The sequence below is a fragment of the Salmo trutta genome, chromosome 23, assembly GCF_901001165.1.
Source record: "Salmo trutta chromosome 23, fSalTru1.1, whole genome shotgun sequence".
Taxonomy (NCBI): Eukaryota; Metazoa; Chordata; class Actinopteri; order Salmoniformes; family Salmonidae; genus Salmo; species Salmo trutta.
The window spans coordinates 11,522,179-11,546,223 of record NC_042979.1 but is presented as its reverse complement, the minus strand read 5'-3'; the positions used below and the strand labels follow the sequence as shown (position 1 = coordinate 11,546,223).

The 24,045-nt window shown below is 44.5% G+C and overlaps 1 protein-coding gene across 2 annotated transcripts; it reads right to left on the bottom strand.

Moving 5' to 3' along the window:
* Positions 1 to 1,096: 1,096 nt before the first annotated feature.
* On the bottom strand, positions 1,097 to 23,145 carry lmbrd2b (LMBR1 domain containing 2b). Of its 2 annotated transcripts, none has more exons than XM_029708936.1 (18): positions 23,087 to 23,145; positions 11,213 to 11,419; positions 10,941 to 11,056; positions 10,163 to 10,261; positions 9,773 to 9,940; positions 9,363 to 9,573; positions 6,376 to 6,450; positions 6,076 to 6,189; positions 5,755 to 5,938; positions 3,822 to 4,003; positions 3,547 to 3,680; positions 3,144 to 3,249; positions 2,956 to 3,053; positions 2,653 to 2,756; positions 2,470 to 2,516; positions 2,249 to 2,363; positions 1,872 to 1,998; positions 1,097 to 1,719 (listed from the first exon to the last, which is right to left on the bottom strand). In XM_029708936.1, the coding sequence occupies exons 2-18, from the start codon at positions 11,384 to 11,386 to the stop codon at positions 1,656 to 1,658; spliced, it is 2,118 nt and encodes a 705-aa protein (XP_029564796.1). In that variant the 5' UTR covers positions 11,387 to 11,419; positions 23,087 to 23,145; the 3' UTR covers positions 1,097 to 1,655. The 2 variants fall into 2 exon arrangements, with proteins under 2 accessions (XP_029564796.1, XP_029564795.1); XM_029708935.1 differs by having other exon boundaries at positions 23,006 to 23,130.
* Positions 23,146 to 24,045: the final 900 nt, after the last annotated feature.

Here is a 24,045-nt window from a genome sequence, read left to right as displayed (position 1 = left end):
CACCATGTGTTTTAACTCAGTGTGGGCTGGATCACATAGATTATACAACAAATAGAGGACTGTCTACTGTACACTTGGTTTCTATGGTAGCAGCTTCAGAAACAGTCCCAAGCAACTGTCCATCCTTCCATAAACCAGAACCATAAATCATAGAATTCTACAAGACTGACAAGTGACAACACAAGACTAATTCATTGAAACATTGATCATTTGTTCCACTATTTCTATTTTGCTGGCACAGTTAAATAAGTAGGTAGTTAGGAACTTTTCGGAGATAAATACAAACGCATTAAAATATATATATATATACACACACACTGCCGTTCAAAAGTTTGGGGTCACTTAGAAATGTGCTTTTCTTTAAAAAAACAATGACATTTTTTGTCCATTAAAATAACATCAAATTGATCAGAAATACAGTGTAGACATTGTTAATGTTGTAAATGACTATTGTAGCTGGAAACGGCAGATTTTTTATGGAATATCTACATAGCTGTAAAGAGGCCCATTATCAGCAACCATCACTCCTGTGTTCCAATGGCATGTTGTGTTAGCTAATCCAAGTTTATCATTTTAAAAGGCTAATTGAACATTAGAAAACCCCTTTGCAATTATGTTAGTACAGCTGAAAACTGTTTTCCTGATTAAAGAAGCAATACAACTGGCCTTCTTTAGACTAGTTGAGTATCTGGAGCAGCAGCATTTGTGAGTTCAATTACAGGCTCAAAATGGCCAGAAACAAAGCTCTTTCTTCTGAAACTCGTCAGTCTATTCTTGTTCTGAGAAATGAAGGCTATTCCATGTGCTAACATAATTGCAAAAGGGTTTTCTAATGTTCAATTAGCCTTCTAAAATGATAAACTTGGATTAGCTAAGACAACGTGCCATTGGAACACAGGAGTGATGGTTGCTGATAATGGGCCTCTGTACGCCTATGTAGATATTCCATAAAAAAAATCAGTCGTTTCCAACTACAATAGTCATTTACAACACTAACAATGTCTACACTGTATTTCTGATCAATTTGATGTTATTTTAATGGACAAAAAATGTGCTTTTCTTTCAAAAACAAGGACATTTCTAAGTGACCCCAAACTTTTGCACGGTAGTGTATATAATGTCTCCCCCCTCCACAATATCCTTCATTAGTGGTACTTATCTTCTCAAAATAATTAACAATTTGCTCAACCCGTCAACCAGATTTTTGAGGGAAGACACTTCAAACATCTGTTTTAAAGATCCCAGTGGGTATCAAACGAACAGAGAACCTTTAATTGAAATTCATGCACATAAGTAACAAATGAAATAACAAAACGGATTAACAAATGATAAGCCCAAATAGGGTACAGGTTCATGCATTCATGACATGATGCACACTGGCTGGCACTGGGGAGGACAGCCATCTACCTAATGGGGAAGTGTATATTAACAGCCACTGGAGTGTTCTGACAGGCGACAAGCTATTGGAAACGAGGGGTAGCAGATACATCAGGCCAACCGTGTAGTGTGAGATAGAGGTCATGTGCTACATTCACAGAGGTTGAGAGAGCGGCTCTCCTTCGTATGGTCTTCCCTGAAAAGTGGAAGAGTGGAGGATGAAAATGAATGTGTGTTTCTAGCTTTCCTGTTCCTTCGACTTCCCCTCTCTACTTCTCTCAAACGTCATCAAAGATTCTGCTCCGTGACGAGGACATGGACAGGTACCTGCCTGGTACATGTCTGCAACATGGAGAGGCACAGTGAGCATACTGTATATGTTTAACAACACACACACGCCTGTGTTATTTGCTTACAGGTATCGACCACAGCAGAGCAGAAAATTATACTAAAACACTTAATTAGATAAGAGTGGGCACCGGAGGACGTATTACCTGGTGGAGCCTGCTTCAAGAGGGTCGTCTGAAAGTGTCTCTGCATTGAAGTCCAAAGGCTCTGCGTCCTGGAGAAGTTCTATAGAGTCTCTCTCTGTTCCTCTGCCAGTCCGAGAGTACTTGGCCTCTGTTGGAGAAAAAAACAACAATCAATACCATTTCACTGCCTTCCGTAGTTCAATTCAGATATATGTTAGAAGGGATTTATAAAGAAGATGTGGCGTTGATATCCTTAGTGGCATTATGATAAGCCATGACTCTACAATAGGAAACGAACCAGTGATTAATTGTTTAACAAAGCAATGAGTAAAATCTAGCCAAACTGTAGAAAAACAAGCGCAACGTAATGCAAGTAGGCTTTGCGATCATTTACTCACGTCTAGTGTTAGGGACAGTATCAGAGTAGTTGGTCTCTGTCATTTCTGCTGCTTCATTTCTAATCCTGTTCCTGGCGGTGTCTTCCCGCGTGTTACCATAGCGCTCTTTCCACTCCTAGAACACAGGCCTGACGTTATCATCTGGATCTGTTTCTTTGCAAAAAAATAAACTGCCAACGCACACAATAAAGGGGCATGGGAAATAAAAACTAGGCACTCGCCCTTCGTCGGTTCTCTCCATCCTCAATCCTTTGGAGCTTTCTTTTCTCTGTCAGAAACAGAGAAATCACTAAGTACCGTTGTTTTAGTCGACAACCACACACACACACACACACACACACACAGAGAGAAAACCAAAGCTTTTTTCCCCCTGTCAAAAGGTTTCAATTCAAGTGGTGCCAAACCTCGCCGAATGAGCTCCTTGCCCTCATCGATCAGGTCAGAGGTCATTTCATTGTCTCCCACAAACTGCTGAAAGCCCAGGAGGTTCAGACAGCGGGTGCCCAGGCTAAAGGGTTCATACAGAAACAGTGATGGTCTATCATAAACCAATACTTGTTCTTGCACAGTATGTATGTGCACTGATAGTCCTTCTGGGTCATTGGAGGAGTACTCCTTGTAGAACAGTTGATATCATCATGTATCCTAATATTATTGATATACAAATGCAATTGAATTGCAAGATCTAAACAGCAGACTGGACTCACCTGAAGTAGGTAGCGATGCAGAGCAGCAATATGAGCATGGGGTAATAGATGTAGAAGCCATTAGCTATGAACGATAGGACCCTCATAGAACCCATGATCTGCAGAGGAGTGACATATCATCAACATGAGGAAAAGAACACATCAAGGAATACGTTCGATCACTGTCAGAAGGACGTGCTGTGTCTTACAGAGGTGTAGGCCGTCTGCTCCTTCTGTTGGTGGGAGATAGCAGAGTCCATGTGGATCAGACCCAGGAAGTTCAGACACAGAGGAGGGGTCAGACGGCAGAACAGCCTAAAGAGCAACAAGACTACATTAGACATTTAACATTAAATCATGTTACATAAACATATACCAGGTGAAAAGTAAGGGATGGTATGGTCATTTTCAGTGTAGCTGTCCACATACAGTATAGCTCTGTGCACACATGCACCAAAACCAGAAACACACACCACTTTCTGAATGTCAATTTCCTCCATTTCTACCTTATACTGTCTATGATTTCCAGAGATGTTCTCCCTCTTTGATACTTAGCGATCCAATCAGACCTAAATTCATCCTCTCACTGCTCTCTGCAGTCCAGTCACTTACATGCCACTGAACTGCAGGCTGTATGCGTCAGTCTGGTGGTGTGAGGCCAGGTAGTAGTAGTTGAACACTCTGATCCGGAACACAGTGGAGTAAACACAGGTGCACAGGAAGAAGATGGTGATGAAGCACGCCATCTAGTGGACAAAACAATAACCTTCATGTGAGAGACCGACAAGCTCCAACTGAATTATGAATACACAACAGGATGTTGATATTATCAGATACACCAATTAGTACAATAGTACACCAGTAACTGCTTTCCGTTGGCGTCTCACCTCAATGTACAAGTAGTTATAGTCTCTCTCAGCGAGCTGGATGAAGACAGCGAAGAGTGAGAGGACGGGTCGGGTGCTGAAGAAGGTGCACTCAGACCACACCACGGCCACAGAAAACAGAGACAGCACCACAGCCAGCAGCCGGTAGAACCAATGTCTCAGCAGGCACTCCCAGTACCACTCTGGAGAAGAACAACATACAAACACACAAGGATCTTAGACGTTCAGAAAAATCCCAAATGAGAAGCGGAATGGGAGACTAGACAGGGTAAGACCCATTAGGGAGTCCTGCACCCGACCCTGTGAAGAGCATACTGTAGGTGAGTGAAGTCAGTCAGTTGTAAAGTTGATCCAGAGGGTACGGACATATTCAATCTCTCCCTATCCCAGTCTGCTGTCCCCACATGCTTCAAGATGTCCACCACTGTTGCTGTACCCAAGAAAGCAAAAGGTCACTGAACTAAATGGCCCCGTAGCACTCACTTCTGTCATCATGAAGTGCTTTGAGAGACTAGTCAAGGATAATATCACCTACCTGCCACCCTAGACCCACAGCAATTTGCTTACCGCCCCAATAGATCCGCAGACGATGCAATCGCCATCGCACTGCCCGATCCCATCTGGACAAGAGGAATAGCTATGTAAGAATGCTGTTCATTGACTATAGCTCAGCATTCAACACCATAATACCCTCCAAGCTCATCATTAGGCTTGAGGCCCTGGGTCAAAACCCCACCTTGTGCAACTAGGTCCTGGCCTTCCTGACGGGCCACCCCCAGGTGGTGAAGGGCACCTCCACTTCTTTTGGTCTCGGCACTGGGGCCCCGCGGGGATGCGTGCTCGGCCCCCTGCTGTACTCCCATGACTGCGTGGCCACTCGCGCCTCCAGCTCGGTCATCAAGTTTGCGGCCAACACGGCAGTGGTGGGCCTGATTGCCAACAGTGACGGGGTGGCCTGCAGGGGGGAAGTGGGGGCCCTGGGGGTGTGGTGCCGGGAAGATGGCCTCTCACCCAACGTCAACAAAACAAAGGAGTTGATCGTGGACTTCAGGAAGCAGCGGAGGGGGCGCCCCCCTGTCCGCATCGACGGGACCACAGTGGAGAAGGTGGAGGGCTTCAAGTTCCTCTGCGTAAACATCACTGACAGACTGAGGTGGTCCACCCGCGCGGACAGTCTGGGCACAGCAGGGGGCGCAGCAGCGCCTCTTCAACCTCAGGAGGCTGAGGGGATTTGGCTTTGCGCCTAAAACCCTCACAAACTTTTGCAGATGCACAGTTGAGGGCGTCCTGTTGAGCTGTGTCGCCGCCTGGTGCTCTCCAGAGGGTGGTGGGGTCTGCCCAGGGCATCACCGGGGGCGGGCTGCCTGCTCTCCAGGACACCTGCAGCGCCGATGTCACAGCAGGGCCAAGGGGATAATCGGCGACGGCAGCCACCCGGGGCCACTGCCTGTTCACCCCGCTGTCGTCTGGAGGGCGGGGTCAGTACAGGTGCATTGAAGCTAGGAACGAGAGGCTGAGGGACAGGGGCCATCGGACTGTTGAATGGCCATCGCTGGCACACTGGAGGCTGCTGCCCTATATACATAGACTTTAAAATCGCTGGCCGCTTTAATAGTGGAACACTAGTCACTTTGATGATGTTTACATATTTTGCATTGCTCATCTCATATGTGTATGCTGTGTTCTTTCCTGTTCCTGTTCCTTTCCTGTTCTGCTGTATCTTGGTCGGTGCTGCTCTGACATTGCTCGCCCAAATATTTGTATGTTCTTGGTTCCATTCCTTTACTTTAGATTTGAGTGTGTTGTGAAATTGTTGATATTACTTGTTAGATATTACTGCACTGTCGGAGCTAGAAACACAAGCATTTCGCTACACCCGCAATAACATCTGCTAAACACGTGTATGTGACCAATACAATTTGATGTGACCCACCTACGGTAGGAGTGTAAAAGTATCGGCTGAGCCAGCTAGTTGGTTCTGTGGAGGGGAAGCTGCGGACAAACTGGTGGGCTGAGCTGGTCTCATTCTTTGCCACGTCCTCCAGGTGCATAGCCTGCTGCAGGAGGATCAGCCACTGGACACGGGTCCTGTTGTGCCTCTGCACTGCGTAAATTACCTGACCATTCACAAAAGAACCACATTAGTCTCATTTAAACACAATTGAATCTAATAGAGCTACTGGATATATCAGTAAAATAAACACAATTAAAAATACTTTAGTGAAAACCCTTCTAATATATTTCTTCATTTTACTTGTTTGTGAAGCTTCACCAGGCTCTTCTCTCTGGGATAGGTGTTCTGTTTGTCATCAAAGTCCTCATAGTCATCCATGTTTCGGCCCATCTTCTCCTGGTAGTCCACAGGGCACTAAGGGAGAAAACTCTTGTGTTAGGATTAACAAACGGCGCCCGTCTTTCTCAGGTCACGTCACATTCCTCACTTGTTTAATCCTCACTTTAAGCACACGGAGTGGAGATTGTGGTGGGGCTCCATCTATTCTTCACTAAGAACGTGCAAATAGTTTCTTTCCTCGTGAAGCTCCTTTAATCTTACCTTTCTAAGAATTGTATCGATGTACTTCCTCAGTGGGTGGTTGTACTTGATGGATTCTTGGACCTTTCGCACTTCCTAAAACAGATGCACAACAAATGTGGGCAAAAAAAGAAGAAAAAAAAGACCAATAAACTCTCGGGGAGCCGAGAGCACCATGTTGACTCAAAACAAAATGTACTTTTTTAAATTACTCTGCCATTTTTTAAGTCATGCCATGTCCCCACCTGTCCTTGACTTTCCTAAATAAGTCTATAAAATCAAACATAATGAGTTATAAGCAGTTTCAAGAGGACATGACATTTTTCCCCCCTGGCCCTTATTCATCACAAGTTATTCACTGGCAGTCAGACCGTGTAGCTGATGGCCCATCGAAAACTACACTGTTCACCGGACGTGCTACCTTGTCCCGAACCTGCTGTTTTCGACTCTCCAACTGACATTTACTCCTGAGGTGCTGACCTGTTGCACCCTCTACAACCACTGTGATGATGATGATGATGATGATGATGATGATTATTCATTATTATTATTAGACCATGCTGGTCATCTATGAACGTTTGAACATCTTGGCCATGTACTGTTATAATCCCCACCCGGCACAGCCAGAAGAGGACTGACCACCCCTCAGAGCCTGGTTCCTCTCTAGGTCTCTCCCTAGGTTCCTGCCTTTCTAGAGAGTTTTTCCTAGCCACCGTGCTTCTACATCTGCTTTGCTTGCTGTTTGGGGTTTTAGGCTGGGTTTCTGTACAGCACTTTGCGACATCGGCTGATGTAAAAAGGGCTTTATAAATACATTTGATTGATTGATTGATGCACAGCGTGGCTTTTAAATTGACACAGAGGCAGGTAAGCAGAGCGCCAAAAAGTGACTTTTTCAAATGTCTATATAGTAACAGAAAGAGCATATTCTGCAGTTCCCAAATTACCTATCATTGCCAAAACAACCCTTGAGCTCTATAAAAAAATCTATAACTTTTTGACAGAATTACCAAGATTCCACGTAAACTCTTAAAACTCACAGTAATATACACTGCTCCAAAAAATAAAGGGAACACTTAAACAACACATCCTAGATCTGAATGAAAGAAATAATCTTATTAAATACTTTTTTCTTTACATAGTTGAATGTGCTGACAACAAAATCACACAAAAATAATCAATGGAAATCCAATTTATCAACCCATGGAGGTCTGGATTTGGACTCACACTCAAAATTAAAGTGGAAAACCACACTACAGGCTGATCCAACTTTGATGTAATGTCCTTAAAACAAGTCAAAATGAGGCTCAGTAGTGTGTGTGGCCTCCACGGGCCTGTATGACCTCCCTACAACGCCTGGGCATGCTCCTGATGAGGTGGCGGATGGTCTCCTGAGGGATCTCCTCCCAGACCTGGACTAAAGCATCCGCCAACTCCTGGACAGTCTGTGGTGCAACGTGGCGTTGGTGGATGGAGCGAGACATGATGTCCCAGATGTGCTCAATTGGATTCAGGTCTGGGGAACGGACAGGCCAGTCCATAGCATCAATGCCTTCCTCTTGCAGGAACTGCTGACACACTCCAGCCACATGAGGTCTAGCATTGTCTTGCATTAGGAGGAACCCAGGGCCAACCGCACCAGCATATGGTCTCACAAGGGGCCTGAGGATCTCATCTCGATACCTAATGGCAGTCAGGCTACCTCTGGCGAGCACATGGAGGGCTGTGCGGCCCCCCAAAGAAATGCCACCCCACACCATGACTGACCCACCGCCAAACCGGTCATGCTGGAGGATGTTGCAGGCAGCAGAGCGTTCTCCACGGCGTCTCCAGACTCTGTCACGTGCTCAGTGTGAACCTGCTTTCATCTGTGAAGAGCACAGGGCGCCAGTGGCGAATTTGCCAATCTTGGTGTTCTCTGGCAAATGCCAAACGTCCCTCATGGAGTCTGTTTCTGACCATTTGAGCAGACACATGCACATTTGTGGCCTGCTGGAGGTCATTTTGCAGGGCTCTGGCAGTGCTCCTCCTGCTCCTCCTTGCACAAAGGCGGAGGTAGCGGTCCTGCTGCTGGGTTGTTGCCCTCCTACGGCCTCCTCCACGTCTCCTGATGTACTGGCCTGTCTCCTGGTAGCGCCTCCATGCTCTGGACACTACGCTGACAGACACAGCAAACCTTCTTTCCACAGCTCGTATTGATGTGCCATCCTGGATGAGCTGCACTACCTGAGCCACTTGTGTGGGTTGTAGACTCCGTCTCATGCTACCACTAGAGTGAAAGCACCGCCAGCATTCAAAAGTGACCAAAACATCAGCCAGGAAGCATAGGAACTGAGAAGTGGTCTGTGGTCTCTCCACCTGCAGAACCACTCCTTTATTGGGGGTGTCTTGCTTATTGCCTATAATTTCCACCTGTTGTCTATTCCATTTGCACAACAGCATGTGAAATTTATTGTCAATCAGTGTTGCTTCCTAAGTGGACAGTTTGATTTCACAGAAGTGTGATTGACTTGGAGTTACATTGTGTTGTTTAAGTGTTCCCTTTATTTTTTGGAGCAGTATATTTAAATTCAAAATGCTATTCTGTTCTTTTTCAATGCTTTTAAAAAAAATTCAAAATGTTCCTTAAGACCTGCCCGTAATGAATGAATGATATTTGTGATGATGTTTATTTAAAATGGTTTTTAACACAAATTGTGGCGTTTTTGTGGTTTTACCTTTGTATGGTCTACAGTTGAAAATGCTATTGTGTTCTTTCAAAATAAATGTTCTTTCCTATTATGATGTTATAAACGCAACCAAATGATATTTTTTGCGATAGCATACTGTATATAAAATGTATTTATTAGACCGTTAGAATGTTGACATTCAAAAGACGAGTCTTTGGCCCGAAGGGGGGTCTAACGAGGCCAGGCTTTTCTAGTGTTAAACACAATTGAACTCAGTTTCTAAGAAACAGAGCACACTAAAGTTTCCATTTCATAGTGAGAGCAGGAAGTTTTCCCTACCTCCATGACATCCTCTAGGTTCTCCTGTGCATCAGCCTTCTCCGTCATCAGCTTGGCTGCCTTGAAGTAGGTCTTGATGAGCAGGTGTCCCCGCCGCGAGGCGTTCCAATAGGAGCGCGGAATCTCCACCAGGCCGTAACCCAGCAACAGCACCAGCAGGAACAGACCCCAGGTGTTGGCTGCAGTGATGCCTATTGTCTGCAGCTCATACCTGAGAGAAGCAGGGAGACAGACCAAACCAGATTTACGTAAGATGAAGACAAACATGGTTCCTCCTAATTACCCTTCTATGTTTGCAAAAGGGGTTGTGTAGAATACAAATGAGGTGAAATACGGAATGTTAAACGTTGTTTTTGTAGTCAACAGCACACTTTCCAAACCACAATTTGTCCATGTTGCTGTGCACTCACCAGGAGAGGTGCCACTGAGGGTGAACGGCCACGTAGATAAGCAGTGAGCCGAAGATGAGCAGGTATGTTCCGTAATAAATGGCATTCTCTATCAGTGCAGTCTTTATTTTCCCAGTGATGGAAAAGCCCCCTGAGCGTGCATAGGACTGCATGAAGGGCAGCAGCAGCCTGCAAGAACATCAACATCTGGAGTAAGGCAGGTGTACTAGAATATGTGAATTAAGAAAACATCTCTATAGGGACAGATGTGGGTGATTGGCTTAGTGAAGAAAGACTGGTCAGTCAAACTAAATGAACTCGGGCAGACGATTTCTGTCCCAAGTCCTTGTCAGTGTAGTGTTTCCAGTACAACTACATACAACAGCATGCAAATTCTGCTCTAAACCTCACCAGGTGAGACACTGAGAGGTCCAGTAAACAACTCTCCAGAACACAGGCATGATTCCATCTGGAATGTAGCTCCATGGCTTGTAACACACCTTTAGAACACTGTCAAGGAAAACACAAAGTGTTAATATGTAAGCAAACTTGGGGACATAAAGCCTACGCTATACTGATTATACACCGAGTATGCCCTGAGTTGATTATACACTGAGTTAATGTTTTGTACACTCCGTGTATACTGTGCTAGTGTGCTGGTGACCTGTTCAAGACGAATCAAAACATTGAAACTGGAGCAAAGTACATGAACATTGATCTTCATATTTAAACCATGGAACTCCAATGTTTGCCTTGTATAAACTATTAGGGTAACATGTCAGACTGGGGGGAAAAAAACACTTTACATAACGATGAGCAAAACTAAAAAGGACCCGATGTACTCGACATGTCACGGTAGGAAGAGGCTGGACTTTTATAAAGTGAAATTAGATTACGTCTAGCTGTTGGAAATAACCGTGTGTGACAACAGATATACAAAACCTGCCTTGTAATCTGATTTAGACGAGCCTCTGCAAAATCTCTCTGGTTTGAGAAGACCGCTGAAACACAGTGTCATGTTTGAAATTACAGCAGTGGTTACTGCTTTCTGGCTGGGCCCCTCGTCGTTGGTAACCAGGGTATGCTGGCGTTTTGTTCAACCAAATCCTGACCTATCATGTCATTACCCTGAATGCTGAACCAAATCCTATTACACACGAACATTTGATGACACCCTAGGCACTCTAACCTTTTAGTGGCAGTGGCCATAGTTGAGTTTCCTGATGTTTGATTGGATAGCAGTGGGGTCACAGGTAGTACGGCAGGATGTTCTTCATGATCAATCTTACACTGCTTGTAGATTGTCTGAAAGGTCAAAACACACAGGAAGACATCAGAGAGGTATGCAAACACACAGACACCAAAGTTACTGGTCACCATTTCGATCCAAGTTTTTTGTCAAAGGTAATGGATAAGATGGGGCTTCAGTGTGTGGTGAATGTGTTCAGTAATCGTACTAACCGTGCTGATGTCCAGAGGAAGAATGAAGACGATGAGGAAACACAGGTACCAAGCCAGCAAGGTGCCAAACAGCACCATCCTCTGCTGCTTACGGAAGTCTGCATAGCGATGCAGCAGGAACAGAGCCAGGAAGAACACCACCACTATCTCAATGCCCAGCGCAGCCCCACTCATCCTGCCTCTCTTACCGCTCTCTCAACGGCAAGACTGAAAAGAGAGAAAGTTTTAGAATCAATCCCTAGAAGTTATATAGACTAGAGGCTGTGAAAGAGAAATGCCATATTCACTACCTAATATAATATTAATTCATTTAAAAATGTGCTTTTGAATCCCCGGATTCTTTTAACGAGGTGGTGGTGCTGCTGCGTACAGCCAGGGGAGGGGGGACTGTAACCACAATTTCCAGCAATCTAGCGCAAACAATTGCCTTATATGATAACATATGTTACGTCCACAAGGTGGCGCAGCGCCTCTCTAACGTTCCTTTGGAGAGAACCCTGGCTTTTCTTACACCCAAAGCACAAAAGAAATTCATCAAAAATTAAATTCTAATAATAAAAACAATCCAAAACACAGAACATAGTAAGCAGACATCAATCAAAGCTATATACAGGTGTTGTCAGATCCAGTGGACAGTAGAACAGAATTAACGGAAGTCCTTGAAAGCTTTTCTGAACAGCTCTGAGCTGTGCCTTAAACGAGGCCAGAGACTCTGCAGCCCTGACAGTCACTAGAAGTCTGTTCCACAGCCGTGTCACCCATAGTTTTTAGTCTGCTGTAGGGCTGCTGAAGGGAGATAGACCTGGAGGAGTGAAGGTGTGTGTGGGGCAGGAGGGTAGAATGAGGACAGACAGATCCAGACAGTAACTCAACTAGCCCATGTGGGCTAACATGTTTTAGATTGGTAAGTTAGACTAGCGGCCAGATAATTAAACTTGTAGTAATCATGGTGGAATTACCGACCGGTGGGGCCCCCATTGATTTTCTTAGCAAACATTTCTCTCCACCCTACGGCAAAATGAGTAGAATTGCATGAACGGAGTAAGAAAAATGCAAAATCTTCTCTCCGCCCCAAGGCAAAATGTGTAGAATTGCAGAAAACTTACTTTAAAACTGCTACATTTTCTCTACTCCCCATGGCAAAATGTGTAGAATTGCAGGAAATTAACTCTAAAACTTCTCTCTGTTGTCAAGAGGGGGGCCACTAAATTGTTTTGCTTGGAAGATGGGGGAGGTGAGCTCTTAAAGCCGACTGGAAGGGCTCAAGTAGGTTGTGAGTGGCCAGATGGTGTCGAGGAGCGTACTCAGGAAGGGCTGGTTGGAGATAGGCCTGTAGTTCTGGATGTTGTCAGGGTCAGATCCTAATAAAATGGGGATCTTAAGAAAAAAATAAAGCTCCAGCCTTTTTAAGTACTGGTTTGACTGAGGCAAGGTTGAGCTGAGGAGGGACACATCCAGTGATGAGGGATTGTTGATGATTTCTGCAAAGGAAGGCTCCAGAGCAGGTAAGCAGGTCTTGACCAGGGAGGTGGGGAATAAGTGGTGGGCCTCCTGGCCTCATTGTCCTAACCAGCTTGGTTACATCAGCTGCAGTAGTAACTGTGGTGAAGGTGGAAAACCTTGACTCAGGAAGCGTAGATCAACTAAGGGGGTGGAGAGGACAGGATGGTGATGAAGTTTTCAATTTTGCTTTGGAAGAAGCACAGGTATTGATTGCAGCGTACTGAGGAGAGCAGGGTTTGGGATTTTAAGACTCCTAAACTGAATGGAGCATAGGCCTCTAAAGTGCGACCAATGTGGTTGCATATGCGACCAAATATTTTGCTCTGCGACCAGGAGTATTATTTTGGGAGCACTGTGCGACAGTGGAGGTTCCTCAGGAGGAAATTGTAAAGATGGTAAAACATTTAAAAAGTAATTATTTTAGATAAAGCTATACTGAATATAATCACGTTACCAAACAATTGGTTAAAACACTATTTTGCAAAGGTCTACAGTAAACTCAACAGCACTGTAGGGTAGCACCATGGTGTAGCCGGAGGACAGCTAGCTTCCGTCCTACTCTGGGTACATTGACCTCAATACAAAACATAGGAGGCTCATGGTTCTCACCCCTCCCATAGACATGCACAGTAATTATGACAACTTCCGGAGGACATCCTCCATCCTATCAGAGCTCTTGCAGCATGAACTGACATTTTGTCCACCCAATCAAAGTTTTAGAGAAATAATCTAGTACTGAAAGCATAAGCTACAGCTAGCTAGCACTGCAGTGTATAAAATGTGGTGAGTAGTTGACTCAAGAGTGAGAAAGACAATAGGTTTCTTAGTAATAGTATTTATTACTCAATGAAGAAGCAAGAGAGAAATATAGAGAGATTGTCATTTTTTTTCACTTTCAGTTTCACTTAGCTAGCAAATACAGCTAGCTAGTTTAGCCTACTGAAACACCCTGCTCAAACAGAGCAATGCTATATTAGCTAGCTGGCTATGACTTTCCAACACAACACTGGAACTCTTCCAAGTCAAGGTAAGCTTTTGGTATTACTAATTTATTGCCACCGGGGCCCGCCAGTATAACTGCTTACTGACTGTACACTAACATTACTGCATGATTGTAGCAGGTTTACTAATACGTTAGTTCTATTAGCTATGCTGACAATGATGTTACTTTAGCTAATATGGTGACAACGATGTAGGCTGTGTGTAGAGGTTTGGCTTGGAAAGGTTTTTTCGCCTGGTCATACAGCTGATGTGCTGTGCATTGAAGTCCACAAGCGAAGGGACAAGGTGAGAGGAGGAGAGCGCATAAAAGGAATACTACGTGGTTGCTATGAAAGTGAACTTAGTTCACTTTCAAAAAAAATATTAAAACAGAAGCAAATGGGGATAAACATACCTGAATGTGTCCAATAGAAACTCTCGTTTGCAACGGTTGGACTAATGATTACACCCTATATCAGCTAGATGCAGGCAAGAGTGTGCAAGGCAGTATTAAATGTCACTGTCTGTCGCCTCAAATTTCTCTCTCAACCTGTGTGCACCTACGTTGTAAACTTTCATTCATAGGCTAGGTTGTAGCAACCTCATGATGGCTATATATAGTCACAGCTGTGTACATTCCCCCTCAAGCAAACACCAAGACGGCCCTCAAGAAACTTCACTGGACTCATATTACTCCAGTGCTAGCCTCTCTACACTGGCTTCCTGTTAAGGCAAGGGCTGAATTCAAGGTTTTACTGCTAACCTACAAAGCATTACATGGGCTTGCTCCTACCAATCTTTCCGATTTGGTCCTGCCGTACATACCTACACGTACGCTACGGTAACAAGATGCAGGCCTCCTTACTGTCCCTAGAATTTCGAAGCAAACAGCTGGAGGCAGGGCTTTCTCCTATAGAGCATAATTTTTATTGAATGGTCTGCCAATCCATGTGAGAGACGTAGACTCGGTCTCAACCTTTAAGTCTTTATTGAAGACTCATCTCTTCAGTAGGTCCTATGATTGAGTGTAGTCTGGCCCAGGAGTGTGAAGGTGAACGGAAAGGCACTGGAGCAACGAACCGCCCTTGCGGTCTCTGCCTGGCCGGCTCCCCTCTCCACTGGAATTCTCTGTCTCTAACCCTATTACAGGGGCTGAGTCACTGGCTTACTGGTGTTCTTCCATGCCGTCCCTAGGAGGGGTGCGTCACTTGAGTGGGTTGAGTCACTGACGTGATCTTCCTGTCCGGGTTTGCGCCCCCCCCTTGGGTTGTGCCGTGGCGGAGATCTTCGTGGGCTATACTCGGCCTTGTCTCAGGATGGTAAGTTGGTGGTCGAAGATATCCCTCTAGTGGTGTGGGGGCTGTGCTTTGGCAAAGTGGGTGGGGTTATATCCTGCCTGTTTGGCCCTGTCCGGGGGTATTGTCGGACGGGGCCTCCTGTCTCCCGACCCCTCCTGTCTCAACCTCCAGTTTTTATGCTGCAGTAGTTTGTGTGTCGGGGGGCTAGGGTCAGTCTGTTATATCTGGAGTATTTCTCCTGTCTTATCCAGTGTCGTGTGTGAATTTAAGTATGCTCTCTCTCTCTCAGAGGACCTGAGCCCTAGGACCATGCCTCAGGACTACCTGGCCTGATGACTGCTTGCTGTCCCCAGTCCACCTGGCCGTGCTGCTGCTCCAGTTTCAACTGTTCTGCCTGCGGCTACGGAACCCTGACCTGAGAAACCTATGATAGTACAGGGAGTACTTCTCAAGGTTCCTCTAATCTCGGGGGAATAGAACGGACAGCGCTGGGTAGTGATTAACAGTGGTGAGAACTCTGGGGAAGGATACAACTCACCTACTGTTCGTGTGTATGTATGTGCGTAGGATATCTACTGTTTGTGTAGATGTATGTGCGTAAGGAAGAAGCAAGTTATAAAATTAATGTCTTTGTATAATGGACTTCAGAACGTTCTCGTGAATAAACTGTACAAACCTTTTGCATAAGCTGAGTCTTTGCCTAATTATTATTAAACCAGTGTCTAACAAACCTTGGGGATTAGTCAAAGCTAATTAGTTATTATCATTGGGATTGAAAATTCTCATGACAATGTGCCAGTGACGAGATCATGCGGACTGGAATATGTTCCGGTCAGCCTCAGAGCAACATAGACCTAAACGCTGACTCGGAGTGAGTTTATAAAGAAGTGCATTGGAGATGTTGTACCCACTGTGACTATTAAAACCTACCCTAACCAGAAACCATGGATGGATGGCGGCATTCGTGCAAAACTGAAAGTGCGATCCACCGCATTTAACCATGGAAAGATGTCTGAAAATACGGCTGAATATAAACAGTGTAGTTATTCCCTCTGCAAGGCAATCAAACAAGCGAAATGCCGATACAGGGACAAGGTGGAGTCGCAATTCAACGGCTCAGACACGAGACGTTTGTGGCAGGGTCTACAGGAAATCACGGACTACAAAAACAGCCACGTCACGGACACCGACGTCACGCTTCCAGACAAACTAAACACCTTCATTGCCCGCTTTGAGGATAATACAGTGCCACCGTCGTGGCTTGCTAACATTGACTACAGCTCAGCATTCAACACAGCTCAGCATTCAACACCATAGTACCCTCCAAGCTCATCATCAAGCTGGAGGCCCTGGGTCTCAACCCCACCCTGTGCAATTGGGTCCTGGACTTTGACAGGCCGCCCCCAGGTGGTGAAGGTAGGAAACAACATCTCCATTTCACTGACCCTCAACACTGGGGCCCCACATGGGTGAGTGCTCAGCCCTCTCCTGTAGTCCCTGTTCACCCACGACTGCGTGGCCATGCACGCCTCCAACTCAATCATCAAGTTTGCAGACGACACAACAGTAGTGGGCTTGATTACCAACAACAACGACACAGCCTACCGGGACGAGGTGAGGGCACTCGGAGTGTGGTGTCAGGACAACAAACTCTCACTCAACGTCAACAAAACAAAGGAGATGATCATGGACTTCAGGAAACAGCAGAGGGAGCACCCCCCTATCCACATCGAAGGGACAGCAGTGGGAAAACGAAGGTGGAAAGTTAAGTTCCTCGGTGTACACATCACAGACAAACTGAAATGGTCCACCTACACAGACAGTGTGATGAAGTAGACGCAACAGCGCCTCTTCAACCTCAGGAGGCTGAAGAAATGTTGCTCGTCTCCCAAAACCCTGAAACTGTTACAGATGCACAATCAAGAGCATCCTGTCGGGCTGCATCACAGCCTGGTACGACAACTGCACCTCCCTCAACCGCAAGGCTCTCCAGAGGGTGGTGCGGTCTACACAACACATCACCGGGGGCAAACTACCTGCCCTCCATGACACCTACAGTACCCGATGTCACAGGAGGCCAAAAAGATCATCAAGGACAACAACCACCCAAGCCACTGCCTGTTCACACCGCAATCATCCAGAAGGCGAGGTCAGTACAGGTACATCAAAGCTGGGACCGAGAGATAGAAGCTGTTTTTCAATCTCAAGGACATCAGACTGCTAAGCCATCACTAACTCAGAGAGGCTGCTGCCTACATTGAGACCCAATCACTGGACACTTAAATAAATGGATCACTAATAACTTTAAATAATGCCACTTTAATAATGTTTACAGTGGCAAGAAAAAGTATGTGAACCCTTTGGAATTACCTGGATTTCTGCATAAAATTTGATCTGATCGTCAGTCACAACAATGGACAAACACAGTGTGCTTAACCTGTTGGGGCTAGGGGGCAGTATTTACACGGCCGGATAAAAAACGTACCCGATTTAATCTGGTTACTAATCCTACCCAGTAACTAGAATATGCATATACTTATTATATATGGATAGAAAACACCCTAAAGTTTCTAAAACTGTTTGAATGGTGTCTGTGAGTATAACAGAACTCATTTGGCAGGCAAAAACCTGAGAGATTCCTTTACAGGAAGTGGCCTGTCTGACCATTTATTTGCTTTCTTTGACATCTCTTCCAAAAACAAAGGATCTCTGTTACGTGACACTTCCCACGGCTCCAATGGGCTATCAGAGCCCGGGAAAAACCTGAATGACGTAATTCAAAGCCCTGGCTGAAACACACGAGCGCTTTTGCTAAGTGGTCTATCAGAGGACAAAGGGCTTAGGCTCGAGCACTGCCCGCCCCCGCCTTTCTGTTTTTCCCTCTATTTACAGATACGCAGATTCCCGGTCGGAATATTATCGCTTTTCTACGAGATAAATTGCATAAAAATTGATTATAAACAGCGGTTGACATGCTTCGAAGTACGGTAATGGAATATTTAGACATTTTTTGTCACGAAATGCGCCATGCGCGCGACCGTGATTTACCATTCTGATAGTGTCTAGAACGCACGAACAAAACGTCGCTGATGGAACATAACGATGGATTATTTGGGACCAAACCAACATTTGTTATTGAAGTAGAAGTCCTGGGAGTGCATTCTGACGAAGAACAGGAAAGGTAAGACCATTTTTCTTATAGTAAATATGATTTTGGTGAAGGCTAAACTTGCCGGGTGTCTAAATAGCTAGCCCGTGATGGCTGGGCTATGTACTTAGAATATTGCAAAATGTGCTTCATCCGAAAAGCTATTTTAAAATCGGACATATCGAGTGCATAGAGGAGTTCTGTATCTATAATTCTTAAAATAATTGTTATGCTTTTTGTGAACGTTTATCGTGAGTAATTTAGTAAATTGTTAGTAAATTCCCCGGAAGTTTGCGGGGGGTATGCTTTTTCTGAACGTCACATGCTAATGTAAAAAGCTGTTTTTTGATATAAATATGAACTTGATTGAACAGACATGCATGTATTATATAACATAATGTCCTAGGTGTGTCATCTGATGAAGATCATCAAAGGTTAGTGCTGCATTTAGCTGTCTTCTGGGTTTTTGTGACATTATATGCTAGCTTGAAAAATGGGTGTCTGATTATTTCTGGCTGGGTACTCTGCTGACATAATCTAATGTTTTGCTTTCGTTGTAAAGCCTTTTTGAAATCGGACAGTGTGGTTAGATTAACGAGAGTCTTGTCTTTAAATAGCTGTAAAATAGTCATATGTTTGAGAAATTGAAGTAATAGCATTTCAAAGGTTTTGAAAATCGCGCCACAGGATTCAACTGGCTGTTACGTAGGTGGGGCGATTTAGGAAGCCAATAGGAAGCCAATTCTAGATTTAACTTTGGATTGGAGATGTTTGATGTGAGTCTGGAAGGAGAGTTTACAGTCTAACCAGACACCTAGGTAGTTGTCCACATATTCTAAGTCAGAACCGTCCAGAGTAGTGATGCTGGACGGGCGGGCAGGTGCAGGCAGCGATCGGTTGAAGAGCATGCATTTAGTTTTACTTGTATTGAAGAGCAGTTGGATGCCACGGAAGGAGAGTTGTGTGGCATTGAAGCTCGTCTGGAGGGTAGTTAACATAGTGCCCAAAGAAGGGCCAGAAGTATACAGAATGGTGTCGTCTGCGTAGAGGTGGATCAGAGACTCACCAGCAGCAAGAGCGACATCATTGATGTATACAGAGAAAAGAGTCGGCCCAAGAATTGAACCCTGTGGCACCCCCATAGAGACTGCCAGAGGCCCGGACAACAGGCCCTCCGATATGACACACTGAACTCTATCAGAGAAGTAGTTGGTGAACCAGGCGAGGCAATCATTTGAGAAACCAAGGCTGTTGAGTCTGCCGATGAGGATGTGGTGATTGACAGAGTCGAAAGCCTTATATGCAACGCAGAACAAGCTAGTTAATCTAGTAATATCATCAACCATGTGTAGTTAACTAGTGATTATGTGAAGATTAATTGTTTTTTTTACAAGATAAGTTTAATGCTAGCTAGCAACTTACCTTGGCTCCTTGCAGCCACAAGGTCCTTTTGATTCTGCACTCGCACAACAGGTGGTCCTCGCGGATTGCAATGTAAGCGGCCATAATTGGCATCCAAAAAGGCCGATTACTGATTGTTATGAAAACTTGAAATCTGCCCCAATTAATCAGCCATGCCGATTAATCGGTCAACCTCTATCTGAGAGAGTCTTTAGGTGCCTTTTGGCAAACTCCAAGTGGGCTGTCATGTGCCTTTTACTGAGGTGTGGTGGAGTGCTGCAGAGATGGTTGTCCTTAGAAGGTTCTCCCATCTCCACAGAGGAACTCTAGAGCTCTGTCAGAGTGACCATCGGGTTCTTAGTCAACTCCCTGACCAAGGCCCTTCCCCCGGATTGCTCAGTTTGGCAGGACGGCCAGCTCTAGGAAGAGCCTTGGTGGTTCCAAACTTCTTCCATTTAAGATGGAGGCCAATGTGTTCTTGGAGACCTTCATTGACATTTTTTGGTACCCTTCTATGGACAATTTCTTCGACCTCATGGCTTGGTTTTTGCTCTGACATGCACTGTCAACTGTGGGACCTTTGACAGGTGTGTGCCTTTCCAAATCTTGTCCAATCAATTGAATTTACCACAGGTGGACTCCAATCAAGTTGTAGAATGATCTCAAGGATGATCAATGGGAACAGGATGCCCCTGAGCTCAATTTCGAGTCTCATAGCAAAGGGTCTGAATACTTACGTAAATACGGTATTTCTGTTTTTTATTTGTAATAAATTTGCAAACATTTCTAAAAACCTGTTTTCGCTTTGTCTTTATGGGATAGTGTGTAGATTGCTGAGGACATTTTGTTATTTAATCAATTTTAGAATAAGGCTGTAATGTAACAAAATGTGGAAAAAGTCAAGGGGTCTGAATACTTTCCAAATGCACTGTATATCGTTGTGTGCCCGATGCCGCCCGTCATCTCTGATTCTCGGCTCAGCGCACAATATCAGGTGCGCATATAGGCTATTTAGTGTGGTCTCAATCAAATGATCCATAGAAAGAATCCCTATGGAATGCTTTCTACACCTTGTAGACTGCATGTCCTGAGGAATTGAGGATGTTCTGAGTGCGGGCGAGTGGGGGGGGGGGGTAACTGAATATTAGGAAGTTGTTCCTCATGTTTAGTATACCCGGTGTATAGCATATGTTCAGTTGAGAAGGAGAGCGCTGACATGAAGTGGAGGATCAGAGCTAAACTTATATAGCTTGCTACTACTATATTTAATTTGATTAAAAACAATGTTTCTTGCACATTATGTATTTATCACAGTTATTCACCACACAATAAGCCAGATTTGAGTAACTTACATTGTGGTGCTGAAACTTGAAGCAGCAGCCGCGCGTCACAATCAATCGCTAACGGACAGCAGGCTAATTCGAGTAGGCATAATTCGTTTCAACGGCATTCATTTTAATTAGACTTTGCTAACAACAAGAGGGCTTTGTGTTGGAGCCTATTATGAGGTAGGCCTACCTGTTTGACAGACTATATTAGGCTATAGGCTGCTATATGCATAGATTTGTCGGTCAGTTACTCCACCCACCATGCACTCTTTAAATTCCCTACCTCCATATCAGGGCTGTTAAGTTAAAACCAAGACTTGAATTGAGAAAGTATGCCATAGGACTACCTTTAATTAAAGAAAATGGCAAAAGGCATAGGCCTACCCCTTGTTAGCTTAAGATTTTGAAGAAAATAAAATGGATCCGTTTTAATTGATCCATAACATTGCTTTGGTCCGCGATGCTTTATGCTAGAAACAAGCTGTAAAATACCCGGGAAAGTGACTCCGATGCATACGGGGATGTCATTGTTTTGTTTCTTTAACATTGAGAATCTTAACTATAACCTTCTATAACAGAGAAGACAAAAGATGTCATTTGCTTGGGAAGTAATCTAATTCCGTCATGATCAATTGATTAAGCTATTCACTTTCTGCACATTTAAACCCAGCCAGCTTTTAGCGAAACACTTGTGACCTCGTTAAGCAACAGAAGAAGAGTAGCCTGCAGTTAAAGCTGACATTTTTCTGTGTTGGTGGACATAACTTTTGAAAGTACCAGGCTCAGATTCCTAATGTCTCAGATTTTTATTTTTGTAATTTTTACCCCCTTTTTCGTGATTACGATCTTATCTCATCGCTGCAACCCCAACGGGCTCGGGAGAGGCGAAGGTCGAGGCATGCGTCCTCCGAAACGTGACCCGCCAAACCGCGCTTCTTAATACCCGCTGGCTTAACCCGGAAGCCAGCTCCACCAATGTGTCGGAGGAAACATTGTTCAACTGACGATCGAGGTCAGCCTGCAGGCGCCAGGCCCGCCACAAGTAGTCCCTAGAGCTCAGTGAACCAAGTAAAGTCCCCCCCCGGTCAAACCCTCCCCTAACCTGGACGACGCTGGGCCAATAGTGCGCCGCCCTATGGGACTCTCGGTCATGACACAGTCTGGGATCGAACCCCAGGCTGTAGTGACGCCGCAACACTGTTCTAATTTGCTAATATGTAAAATGTAAAAAAAATAATATCTGACCTGCAAATACGATGATAGATTCATGCAATGCTTTTACTATAAAGGATATGTTTCCACCCATTCTGTGGTCTGCGAACCCAAAACCTTCTGGCACGCAGCCCTGTGTACCATCAAAATCCACGTAATGCTTACAGCAACAGTTTCTAAAGATGCATATCTAAGGATCTGGTCTGTCCAAGACCTGACGGTGAACATGTTTTCTGCTAACCAATTTGTTTTAACTATTATTTTGGGTATATAGGGGAAGGTCACTTTCAAGCATTCAGGGAGGGTTTAGGTAAAATGTAGGGAGGGCCATCCTTTAATTTCTGAGAGGTCCGATTTTCTCCATGCAACCCTTATTATAAAGAATGGTCACTCCCTAATCGCTAGAAAAATGTAACCCGTGTATGCAAACATAAAATCCCTCAAATGAGCAGACAGCGCCGCCTTGCTTGCTAACTAGCTAATTCTACACGTTGGCCGTGTTCGAGAGCATCAAAACCGTGATGTATGATGGGTAAATTGTGACTGACTGACTGATCTACAAATAATATTGAGTAGTTATTTAGGATGCAAGGTGAAGTGTAGATCAGTCAGTCTCGACCTGACTTAATGTCGGCTGCAATGTCGAACGCGCCCAACGTCTTAGCTGGTATGTCAGCTCACATTACAATTAATAACAAAACAAACAAAGATGCTTTCACACTTGTTAAACAACATAAAATCTAACTTGTCAAATCAAATTAACATCAACTACCTTATAGATGTATTTATCGCATTTGGGCCGCGATGAAATTAATAGCAAACGACCTATCAAAAATGCTCAATTATAGCTAGCATTAGCTAACCTCGACTCGCGAACAAGCGGTCTTTGTTGCTAACTACATACGCTAAAATAGTATCTTACCTTCGTTTTTGTTTCGAATATACGGTTAGAATTATAGCCAAAATCCCAGCTATGATATTGTAAAATACAACCACCGTTTACCATGTAAGAACTAGCGTCACATCCTTGGTTCTTCCTGGTCTGCGTTATGGCAGCTGAGGATGATGGGAAGTGTATGCGTTTCTAACATGTTTTGTGTCAAAGTACCTTTGAGCTAAAACACCATGGACTACATATACAGGAACCAATAATAAAGTCAGAGAGAGCCACGTCTTTCAAAATGACAACGCAGACAAAAATAAAGAAAAGTTGGAAAGAAGGAAACATTAAAATCACTCAAAATCAGTATGACTATGTTCTTATTCCAGATCAGAATCACTTTAATTCGGTTAATACATTTACACATACCCAGAATTTTTATTGGTGATATGGTACTGCTAGCAGTAGACAACATATAGAGACAGAAACAGAGAGGAATTTACACAGCTCTCTATGTTCACTTATTATTTTTGTATATAATATATGTAAACTTTGTGTAAATTCCTCTGTCTGTTTCTGTCTCTATATGTTGTCTGGGATGGTACAGTAGAGAGGAGCCTGGAGATAAATGGTGGGGGGAAGGGTGGGCGGTGTTGGTAGTATATTGGGGGGGGTTGTGGTGACCTGAGAGTTGAGGGTCTTTTGTGATTCGAAACTGCAATAGAACTGGTTAGTTTTTTTTGACAGTAGGGAGTCGCCTGCTATATGGGGGCTTTGTGTTTGTAATTGGTGAACTTTTGAAGCCCTCTCCAGACAGATGAGCAATCGCTAGCGGATAATTGTTGCTCCAGTCTGTCCTTGTACTGTCATTTGGCCTCCTTAAAGCAGCAATCGGGTGGCAGGTAGCTTAGTGATTAGAGCGTTGGACCAGTAACTGAAAGGTTCCTAGATTGAATCCCCGAGCTGACAAGGTAAAAATCTGTTGTTCTGCCCCTGAACAAGGCATTTAACCCCCTGTTCCTAGGCCATCATTGTAAATAAGAATTTGTTCTTAACTGACTTGCCTAGTTAAATAAAGGTTA

Excerpts from the sequence above, each read along its gene's own strand:
- lmbrd2b (XM_029708936.1), bottom strand. The coding sequence starts at position 11,386 with ATGAGTGGGGCTGCGCTGGGCATTGAGATAGTGGTGGTGTTCTTCCTG. Across the intron at positions 6,451-9,362 it reads ACCTAGAGGATGTCATGGAG|GAAGTGCGAAAGGTCCAAGA; the intron begins GTAGGGAAAACT and ends CATCTGTTTTAG. Across the intron at positions 6,190-6,375 it reads TCGATACAATTCTTAGAAAG|TGCCCTGTGGACTACCAGGA; the intron begins GTAAGATTAAAG and ends TTTCTCCCTTAG.